At 34.0% G+C, this 12,280-nt stretch overlaps 1 protein-coding gene across 1 annotated transcript; it reads left to right on the forward strand.

Annotated features, from left to right (window-relative positions):
* Positions 1-9,620: 9,620 nt before the first annotated feature.
* On the forward strand, positions 9,621-12,039 carry LOC131606860 (cytochrome c oxidase subunit 6a, mitochondrial-like). The gene is made up of 4 exons (XM_058878966.1): positions 9,621-9,803; positions 10,166-10,272; positions 10,884-10,926; positions 11,822-12,039. The coding sequence occupies exons 1-4, from the start codon at positions 9,689-9,691 to the stop codon at positions 11,860-11,862; spliced, it is 306 nt and encodes a 101-aa protein (XP_058734949.1). The 5' UTR covers positions 9,621-9,688; the 3' UTR covers positions 11,863-12,039.
* Positions 12,040-12,280: the final 241 nt, after the last annotated feature.

Genomic DNA, 12,280 nt, shown 5'->3' on the forward strand with positions numbered 1-12,280 from the left:
AAATTTATCAATAGAAAAATCACAACATCAACGGAAATTGACCTTTCTATTTGATTCTTGGAAAATATGCCACAACATTGTACTTTCTTGGTTAGTTTCTTCTCTCTCATCAGAAGTTATACAATGTACCATCTATGTAGATAATGCATCATTATTGTTGTACCCCAATTTTTGACCCTGAAATCCCACCTCATTTGCATTAGATCTCTAAGAGTATGATCATCATTATCATCATTCATAAATCATTCATGCATCATTTGCTAACAAAAAATATTGTGTTTGCTTGTTGCATGTGTCCCAAGATAGGTAACTAATCGAAGAGCTCAAGCAAATTAGGGTTTGAGGCTCACAAAGGAGATCAAGCTTTCTCATATGCTCAAGTGATTTCCCTCATCAATATCCAAGCCCAAGTGTGGCTCAATTCAAGATCAACAACTCTCAAATTCATCTGATACACAATTAGGGTTTTTTGACCTAATTCTTTGGGAAGTTGACTTTTGGTCAAAGCATGGTTCCATGGATCAAAACATGATTCAAGGATCTCCAATGCCTCATTATAATCCACTCATAATATCCATTTAGCTGGAAGAGCTTAATTCCACTAATGCTTAGAAGAAATCAATTCATCTGGAAAAAGTCAACTATTCAAGATCACCTTTGACTTTTGAGGAATTTGGTCAACCATGGACTTTTGAAGATCAAAATCATGAACATATGGTTATTGAAGTCTTTTAGTCAAGAAAAATCAAAAAAATTAAGGATATCAAGAAAGTCAACAAAAGTCAAAGTTGAAGAATTTCTAAACACTTAGAAAATTTCAAGTGTTTTATACTTAAAAAGCTTCAAACTTCATGCACAAGTTTAACCAAGATTCAAGTTGAATTTGAAAAAACTCGCAACATGAAAGTTGTAGACCTTGATTCAAACTTCAACTTTGCTAATGACAACTCTTTCCCTAAAAATGATCCATCTGAGAGATATAGACCCATGAAGATTTTTTCAACACTTGGAGAAATTCTCAAAGTGATTTTGATCTAGATTTTTACCAACTTTATGGCCATTTTACACTAAGATGTAAGTTGATTCAGCAAACGTGACCAACATGGAAGTTGTAGATCTTGTTTCAAGGTTTCCAAAATGTCCAAGAGCACAAAATTTCCATACGTGAGCTAAAAGAATCGAAGATAAGAACATGGTTTCATACAAGGTAGAATTCAATTTATTTTTTCATGAACAACTTCATTGTACACTTCATTAAGCAAAGAGATCATACTTTTCAGCACCATTAGCTTGCAAATATCTCCATAATTGAGTGTTTACACAACTTATTGAACCATTATCCAATTGATTCAAGTTTTGTCCATTCTAATTTTTCATTAATGGCACAAAGGCACCATTGCCATTCTCATAAAGCAATATCTTTTGCAAAAGTCAGTGCATTGAGCCTCTCATCTATTTCCTCTTATCACACTTCATTCTAAAGTGAAGAAGCAACCTCTCTGCATCCAAAAACTCTAGAGCGCACTTATACTTCACCATTGGAACCATCATCTTCGTGTAACTTGAAATTTCAAATGAAACCAAACCATAACTCCATGACTTGCAATTTTTGTTACCTCGAGCCCTCAAGCCTCTTGCCTATAAATAGAGAAGTCATTTTCACTTCAAAACACACAAATTCATTACCCTAGTCACTCCCAAACACTCTTGTATTCAGAATTGACATTTAAAGAACTCCATTAAAGCTTGAAATTCAATTCTTCGAATCTCCCATTTCCAACATGTTTCTTGTGAACTAAGCATTCAAACACCTTCCAAACATCATATAGAGTCTTCTGTAAGCATTAAAAACCATATGTAACACCTTAATCAAAACCTCATAATCTCACTTGTTCATCACTGCAACTTGAGGTCTCCAAAAGGATCGAGACACTTTCAATCCAAAGTAAGCATTGCAATAGCTTCCTGGGAGTTCAGTGAAGCTATCCATATCATCATAACACCTCCAAAAGTGCTCTAACCTCAAATTTGATTCTCACTTCAGAGGTAAGTCAACCTGACTTTGAACTCTAAGATTATGGTACCATTATGAACAATTCTTGATACCATCCCTTTTAGAATCATGTAGGGAACATTAACCTTCTGTTGGTATTCGTTTATCATGTGTATATGCAATTTTATTTTATTTTGAAAATTTAGGGTTCATAGAGTTTTTTCTGGAAATTAATGGATTAATGTTAAAATAAATTAATGAGAGTCATATGGTTGGATTCGTGGTTAATAAATGAGTAACTTTCATTTTTGTATCTTCACAAATGGTTGAGAATTGAACAAGTTTGAAAATCCAACCATGGGTGTTGTTGTTGCTTCACGGAGAAGATGAAGTTGGTTGAAGTTCAAAATTTGAAAACTGAAACTTGTTTTATATTATATTTAATATATTGCATTTTAATAATTGGATGTATGGCCACCCTACTGGTAAAGTGCGCACTCTTAAGTCTCTCTCCCTTGCCTAGGCCGCGGGTTCAATCTCCACCTTTTGGCATTTTGTGATTTTATTTGATTTTTCACATTTCTAACTTAGTTACAAATTTATTGAATCAATTCCATGTTACTAACACACCAAGCGCTTGGACCAATGGTAGTTGTTTTAAATTGTGAGCATTAGGGCGTGGGTTCAAGACCTGCCAAGTGCAAAACCTTGTTTTAATCACTCTTTTCTTCTAGTTTTATTCACAACTTTGACATTTTATTTAAAATAGCAAATAAACTTATTTTTATTTGATTTTTTGTACACTCCCTATTTATGGTACATACTTTGTGAATATATTTTGAAAAGCCCAAAAATATTTTTATTAGATCAACTTTTAATTAATTAAAAAATGGTATTTTTAAATACCTTTAAAAAACTCTTTTATTCAAAATGATTACAAATGATCTTACCAATTGACTTGTACATATTTTTGTGAATCAATTAGGGTTAAGATAAGTCAATCTTGAAAATATTAACATGTTCCCTTAGTTGCCTACCTAGGGTTTTATTTAAACTTTCCAATAAATGGGTTTAGTTTAATACACAAAAAATCAAAACCCTAATCCAAGATCCCTTTGATCTTTTGATCCTAATGCAATACCATGTTGATATTAACTTGATTGCCATGATCTCAATTTGTTCATCTACTTGTACATATTCTTGGTCATTTACATCTTTGTGCATTTATACTTTGGATATTATCTTTGTGTGTGTGTGTACACACACACACACACACACATTGTCTACTAACCCCACATGCATGAGATATTTGTCTATTCATCATCACATCATACTCATACATACATGATATGATCTTTAGGTATGTCATCCTTTCTATTCATCAAACTCTTACACTTGAGTTCATACATTGATATCTTTAAAATGTATGATTCACACAATATGTCTATTCATCCTTTCTATCCATGATACACACAATATGTATCACACACCACTTGAGACACCCACCCTTAATGCTTGCTTAAGATGTATGATTCCTCATTGTTGCTAAAATCCAAACGAATGGGAATGGTATTGACTAAAATTGTCAAGGTACTCATTCTCTTTTCCAAACTCTTTTACTTTGTGCTTAGTATTGTTAAAGCTTGACACTTTCTCCTTGTTTTAAAAATGATTTTGTATTGTTAAAGCTCAACCTTTTTTTAAACTCAAACCCTTGGTTTTGTATTGTTAAAACTCAACCACCCTCTTTTAAAATCAACCCCTGTCTTGTATTGTTAAAGTTTTAAAAACTTGTTAAGTATTGTTAAAGCTTAACATTTTAAAAATCCATTGAGTATTGTTAAATCTCAACACCCAAAAAGATTTTGCCACTTGGCTCTTTTATTTTTCTTTTTAAGGGGAACTACAAATGCTCTGACTTTCCTATTGCACTTAAGGAGCATGTAGGTACAAGATGCAATGTCTTGCCGAGCACACTTTTAATAAAATTTCTTTTCCCACCATCTCACTCTATTTATACAAAAAACACTAAAACAGTTTATAACGATAATAACAATATTATATTCAAAGAGGTTCCTATAGAGTACTACAGATGTGAGGGGTGTTAATACCTTCCCTTTGTATAACCAACCCCCGAACCTAAGATCTCTGATAAATTTATTAGTTTTGATTTTAAAAACTTCTTTGGGTTTTATTTCTCTCTTTATCCCATTTCCTTTGGTAACAATAAAGCGCGGTGGCGACTGTACTAAAATGTATGAGCTAAGTCAATCAATAGTTCTAGTCTCAATTTTTCACCGTTACAATTGTCATAGTCAGTGCTATGAAACAGATTTTTCAAAGATGGTCATTATTGATTCTATAATGTCCCACAACAAATTCACTCCATTCAACAAGGTGAAAAATTAATTATTGCATACTTTAATGAATTAAAGACGTTATGGGAGGATTTAAAAGTCTCTAGAATACTACCTACTTGCTATTGTGGTTCACATTCAACAATCATAAAACAAAAAGATATGGAATATGTTATCTATTTCTCAAAATATTGCAATGATACATTCAACAATGGCAAGTCTCAAATTTTCATGGAGTCTTTATCTGGTGTCAACAAGGTGTTTTCTTCCATTATACAACAAGAATCACAAATATAAAGATCTATCACATATGATTCCTCCAAGATACTCCTCACGAACACAAAAAAGTCTCAGCGAAATTAGTTAGAGGTTGTGGAAGGCCTAATTTTCAATATGAAGGTGTTGTCAATTCCAAAGTATGCTCTTTTTTTTAGGAAAATTGGTACACCATTGAGTTGTGCAACTTCAAACATGGATTTTCACCTAACTCTATATAATATTCTCTTTGTTCTTGAATTCAAATTCAATCTTATACTATTATGTTAATTATCTCCTAACAACAATTGCGACCTTATATTTGATCATCGTTCATGCCTTATTCAGGAACAACCCTCATTGAGGATGATTGAGGCATGCTTGAGTTCAAAATAACGTGTACATCCTAGATCAGAATATCCATATTTTCCTTTTCTTTTGACAATGTTGTACCTTTTAGCACATGTCACGGGGTGGGCAGTGATTCCCTTTGGGGAATTGACTGTTGTGGTCGGACGTATAAAGCATTTTCGACAGCACCCCAGAGTTTCGGTGGAAATTGATTGATTTAGTCGGACGTGCAAAACGTCTCCGACAACACCCATGCCTTTATTTTGTGTGTGCCTTGTGATGTGGGGAACTGATTGCTTTAGTCAAACGTACAAAGTGTCTCTGACTGCACCTCTAACTTTAGATGTATTGGGGCTCGATCATGTCGGTCATACCCCGGGTTTGCAGTTACTAAAAAATATCACAAAGAAGCAAAAATTTCAGAAAATATAACATTTCATTAAACATATCACGATATTTCTCTACATAAGGAAGATGATGATAAAATCATAGGATTTAACATAAATGGGAAAAATTAAAACATAACCAGGCGTGTTAACCACTATTTATTCTCCTCATTTGCCATTCGTTTAAGAATGCTTTGTAGCAAGTGGAGCATTTTCACCTTCCTTTGATTGTCTTGAGGTGGGAAATTCGGCTAGATTAGTTACTCAAAGATGGAGCGATCGTTTCTCTATAGGAATAACCCTGTAGCCCCCTTTTTTGTGTACTCCGTGTAGAGTTCTCTGTAATGGAAACATATGTATAAAAATACAATCATTTTTTGAATGAAATGATTTTGCTTTACTTTTGTACGTGTTTGAAGTATTTTTGTAGGATCCTTAGTGCTTAGATCTAGATATTTGTGAACTTACGAGGTCTTCCCTCGAAGTTAATTGGGCGTCACTTATGTCATTCACGGCCAAAGTTTATTTCCCCTTCCCTCCACCAGATGAAAACTTGTTAGATGTAAATGTATGACTGACCCACCGTGGCATCTGGAACGTATAGCTGCTAGACGGGGGTAGGTCGTGATTGCTTGAGGGGAGTTAATTGTTGTGACCGTACATACAAAGCATCTTCGGAAGCACCCATCTCTATAAATAGAGAATTGATTGCTTTATCCTGATGTATAAAGCGTCTTCGACAACACCCCCTAACTTTCAGTGGGAAATTGATTGCTTTAGTCGGATGTGCAAAATGTCTCCGAAAACACCCCTGACTTTCTTTTGTGCGTGCTTTGTGATGTGAGGAAATGGTTGCTTCAATTAGACGTATAAAGTGTCTATGACAACACCTCTGACTTTAAATGTACTTGGCCTCAATCACGTCAATTGTACCTTAGGTGTGTAGTTACTACATACAATCACAAACAAACGAAGATTTTAAAAAATATCAAATTTATTAAACATTGTACGATGTTTATGTACATAAGGAATATGATGATACAATCATAGCATTTAACATGAATGGGAAAATGGAAAACATGACCTAGTGAGTCAGCCGCCGCTTATTCTCCTTGTTTGCCATGACTGGTCTGGCTGCTTTTCGGGGGATAAATGCCCATTCTGCTAAGTTGCCCAATAAGGGTAGCTACATTGATCTCCATGGTCATGCCTTCTCCTTGATCCTTCTCGAATGCTTGATATATTCTTTTTCCCCTCGAGGTCAGCATTGATGGTGGCCGGTTCTCCTTGGAGATTATGATACTTCAACTTTAGGTGCACCAACGAGGCGATGACGTTCAACATGGCTGCAAAAGGTCTTCCCAAGATGCAGTTACAGACGCTCCTATAATAGACAATAAGAAATCATGAGTTTAGTGTTTTGTTGTCCTTTCCGCTGCCTACAGAGACCATCAATTCCACATATCCCCAAGGACGAGTATTTGTTTCGTTGAATTCTTGGAGGTCGAAACACTCATACGAACACAAGCTCCCTCTATTTGTTGTTGTTGCATGACAATGTTCACTGGCCGCCGCAACGGTTCATTTGTGCAGCACTGTTCATCTGGCCGCTGCAGCCCCTGACTCAATATTTCCAATTCTTGATTTGTCTGATTTTTGACTTATTCTTACTTTTTCAAATTTTTGACTTACTTGATTGTTTGCCTTATTGCACAGATCTGCGACTCACAGATAAACATCCATAAACAAACCAAATTATAGTTTATCACAATTTTGTAAACTAGCATTTGTTCATCCAGTTCAAAATCATCCCTATCAAAGGTATCAATAGGGTTATCAACATTAACAGATTCATGAGCATACATATCATATACATTAGAATTAGGGGAAACCTCATCAATTAATTATCTCTAAGGATTTTATCCAAAATTCTTTTTTGCCACAAACATTAATCACATATAAAAGAAAAAGGGAGAAGACAGGAGGATAAGGAACCCTCATTACCCCTCTGTTTAGCCACTCATATATGAATAATACCCCCTTACCTTGAAATTACAGAACAATGAACTTTCGCCTTTTGGGATTTTTAGTTCTTCCAACGCTCTCCTAGATTTCCTTCTGCCTTTTTCTGCCTTTATCCCAACAAAATACATACTCTTAATTTTTCAATCTAACTTCTCTATTTAAACTAAATCAACCCTAATCCTCATAATTTTAATAAATCTCACAACACCCCCATCTCTTATTAATTCCACCATTTTCCACTTAATTTTAAATAAATACTATTTTATCCCATTTTCTATGAAATCTAAAATTATTTTAAATTAATTAAATAACAATAATTCTAATCGAATTTCTACCATTCTTAACAATTATATAAATCAATTATAGCACTCAAGTAAATAATATAATTTCATATAAAATCAATTAAAAGAATTATTCTAAAGGCGGTGTGTTACATCTTACACTCCGAGGTTTGCTTGCAAGACCTGAAGGTCAGACAAGGCTTCTGATTGCAATAATGAAGGTGGAGCAGGAGGATTGATCAGTGTAACTTGAGTAGATCTGGCTATCTGAGGAACCTAAATCAAATACGGATGTAACAAAATCACCAGTTTAGGATTTGGGATGTCTTGCAAAGAAGGTATAGGTGATTGATTGATCATTGCTAGAGCAACAACAATAGCTACGCGCGCGCGAAAAATTGAGTAGCTTTAGATCCAACTATCACAAAGTATTAGAAGTTGCAGATTTGGAAATTCAAGGACTAAGAATTGGGGCGATGCTTGATTGAATCGAAATGTTATTATTCTCCGAGTTTGATTTGAAATGCTCTTTATTTGGTGACTTGAAGAGGTTGCAAGCTGATGAATTGGAAAGCAAACATGAAATTATGGAAATCGTAGGAATCATAAGTTGATCCCCCACAGACGACACCACTTTTTCATTCTTGAACCAAAATTGAGTTGGGAACCAGTAGTAACGAGGGATCAAAGCTTCTGATGGGTTGGAGTGGGGAGGGGGACATGCAAGGTTAACACTCCAATGCTCAAGTCAGTATGTGAGGGAGAAAAGTGAAGTGAAATTGTGTTTGAAACTTGTTACCTCAGTTTGGCGTCTTCTCTATATATAGAGAGAGGGAAATAACAAACTTGTTATATGTTAGAAGTGAATTGGAGAGAGTCGTTGGATGTACTTGCTATTGAGATTCTTTGGGATCACTAGGATGATAATTCTCGTGTGCTAAGAAGGTTCGAAAAGAAATGTAGTCTCTTTAAAAAAAACACAATGAGATTTTTTGTACTTTTAAATTGTATGCCTAAATTGTGTAAAAAAATATTTACAAATCTATTTTGCACAACAGAGATATGTCATAACATGAAAATAAAAACAACATGCACAATCATACATCAGATAGCAGGAAAATCTATATTCCAATCTACAAGATTAAGGATCCAAAATGTACAATATGGATTAAAGGCGAACTAGAACCAAAATAGAGCACAAACTCTATGAGCAGTAATGTTGAAAATCACAATGCAAGGAAGTTTAAGACAAGCATATCAAACATTTATATTGCATTTAAGTATAAACTATCATACTTATGTTTTATTTCAGTAATGCATGTATGAGAAATCAAAAAAGAAAATAGAATGAGCAACCTAACAATGCAATGGAGAGAATTTTCAAATAAGTGCAATGCTGTGAAGAAGAGTTTCAAATCAATGATAGAAGCTATGAGAATGTTTGAAAATAAGGAGAAATTGCTCTGTAATCACTTATGAGTACCCGATCTTCGTATTATCTATTTTTGCTCTTTTGCATAAATGAAAATGTGAAGAGAAAGAGGAAAAAGCAAGGATTCCTTAAACAAAAGTGCTGAATTCCGATCTCTAAATTAAATTTGGACTTTAAAATCTATATTAGTTTGAAATTTATGCGGTTCTGATTCCATTATGGATGCTATCTTATATGCGTGTTCGAATTTCAATCTCCAGAGTTGTTTAACAACATACTTTAAGAGTAATTTTTAATCTCCAGAATGTATTTGTGTTTTAAGAGCATCCGAATTCTAATCTTCAAAATTAAGAGTTATTTTTTAAATATCCATAGGTACATGAGTAACACACATTAGGTGCATTGAGTAACCCCAAGGTTTTTGGTCTAATTGGGCCGTCTAATATTTCTTGCTCCTCCGTAACATATCCGGCTTATAAAAAAATAAAGTACATTCTGATTCATTCACACGTGCCACCGTGTCTAGTATAAAAATATTCAGTCCCATTTTCTCAAAAGCTCTTGTTGAAATTGAAAAAACAAAAAGCTAAACATTTCGAGAAGAGAAAATGGCGACAACTTTGGCGAGATCTGGTTTTCTTCGCAACGTCTTGCGACGAGGAAGCTCCGGCATCTCTCCCGCTCCCAAGCGAAGCTTTTCTTCCTCTGCTCACGATGATGCTTGTCAGTACCCTAATCCCCCTCTCTCTCAGTTAACCCTTTTTTAATTGCTTTAGGGTTTCGATTAATAGTTTTTATCATTGTTAAATATAATTCGCATTTCCGTATGATTTTCGTTGACGCGTACCATTTGTTAGGTTAATTTACGTTTCGTTTATTTAATTTATGAATGTGGAAAATTTTATGTGAAATTTTTGAGATTGATCCGGTTTACTCTGATTTAGGTTTTATTTTGTGAATATCATTATATGTTCCTGGTTGAGATTAATGGATTTTCTCTAGCTTATTTCCTTGTATTGCTCTTTGCATGTTTTCAATTTGAATATTTTTTTGTATTGGATTTTTAATCTTCTCTGTTGTATCAGATGAAACTGCTAAATGGGAGAAAATCACATATCTAGGCATTGCTTCATGCACCGCTTTAGCCGTATATATTCTCTCAAAGGGTCACCACCACTACGATGCACCTCCGGTAAGCTTTACTTTATATTGAATTTTATCTTATATTCTTTTCATGTTAGAATTTCAATGTGAACATGCTGTGTTTATCTTTTTTTCATCAACATTCTTAAATTTTGAAAATTTGAATATCAGGAATCAAACAGGACTGTAACAAATAATTAATATTAGTCTCAATGGATGTGCAAATGAATGATGTGTTTTTATGAGAAGTTTTAGATCTCAATTAAAACCACTCGTGAAATTAACATCCCTCTATTTAGAGAAAAGAGAAAAATAATGCAGGTCTAAAACCGAGGCATGTATCCCACAGTTCATATTTCTCTATGTGAGAAGACATAAGATACAGAGAGAAGCAAGGGGGGTGTATGCACGAAAATAAATAAGTAATAAATGACTCTATGATTGAGGTTCCTGATGTATGATCATTTACCCACGTAAAATTTACCCTTGGGGCCATATTTTTTGTGTGACATTTCACTGCAATGAATTTCTATTTTGAAGAAAACTTTAATTGCCTGCTGGTTACTCTTCCTTTAATTTCATATGATTCATGTTTTAAGATATCTATTACCTTTGATTTTTTTAGTGAATAGAATTCTAACTCTTTTATCTCTCTTGCAGGCATACCCATATTTGCATATTCGCAATAAGGAATTCCCATGGGGTATGTGTCTTTCATGTTTTTCCTTGTGATATTTATATTTTCCTTCATCTGCCTGAAGTTTACTGAAAACCATTCCACTAAATTAGGGGAATCGATTAAAAATTTCAGTTCCTTAATTGTTGCAAAGTCTGTTAATTCTTGTATTTTGCTACACTAATTTGTTAGATCATTTTTCGACATATGTTAAGTGAATAGAGCATATCTAGTTGGTTAGTATGATGAAGTTTGCATGCTCTGCATATTATATATTTCTAATAGTTTGTTCAAACTAGGCTTTTTATTGTTAATTATGATAAGCTTTGTGTTATGTTATGGTATGTAATGGTATATTGCAAGGTCCAATTTTCAGAGTTAGAAGGTCAATCTTATATTTGTTCCATTTCTTAGCCACAATTTAAGAACACTGTTATTTCTTTATTTTGTTCACATCATACTTTCCAAGGTCTTCCTGCTTCTAACTCAAGGATTTATGAGATCTTGGCTTTTATTCTTTGAGGAATATGCTTGTCTTCTACTTGCAAATACCTTTAGTACTTCATATATAAATTTTGATAGACAAATCTTTCTGAGACAACCCTCGACATAATAAATGTGTTTCTGAGAGGTGACTAATATAATGCTTTACAGTCAGTCAAATTTTTGATCATGCATTTTGTATTGGTTTTGTTCGTGTGTATTGTTTATCATTCTGAGGTTAATTGCTAAATGGTGGTTGTTTAGACTTTTGTACACTGAAGTTTGTGGACTAGTGCCATAGTAATTTTGTGGGGTCTATTTTACATTTGCCGGACTGCTGTTAAGTTATCCATTGATATTGTGTCTGCCTTTATTTACAAATTATTTTTATTATCCTGAAATTCATAGCTGTATGACATTGCTTTTTAATGATACACAGGTCCTGATGGGCTATTTGAAATCAAGGAAGAGCACCACTAGGAGTATTAGTGGTTTCTTGAAGGTTGTTTTTGGGCACTGATGTCTGTAGCCTCACAAAACAGTGTTTCGTATTGTTTATTGAATTGTGATCTAGAACTTCACATGGCATGATATTTTTCATGTTTGTCTTCTTTCTCATGGTTGACGCAAAATAAAATTTACCAACAATGTGTTTTCGTTTCGAGTCTTGTCTAGTGGTTTCAATTTTGACAGAAAATGATTGAATATATGGTAAGAAAAATTTCTCATGTTTTACAACTGCACGGGTTTTTTTGGAAGTCTGGAAATTATATATGCAGCTAGGTTCCATTCATCTGGCTTGGTGGATTGGGCCTATTTGGTTAAGATTTTGTGAGTTTCTGAATTCTCCTTTTAAAATGGGAGAGATTTATCAAGATTTTTTGGTTTGTACTTTTTT

This window comes from Vicia villosa, linkage group LG1 (genome assembly GCF_029867415.1).
Source record: "Vicia villosa cultivar HV-30 ecotype Madison, WI linkage group LG1, Vvil1.0, whole genome shotgun sequence".
NCBI lineage: Eukaryota > Viridiplantae > Streptophyta > Magnoliopsida > Fabales > Fabaceae > Vicia > Vicia villosa.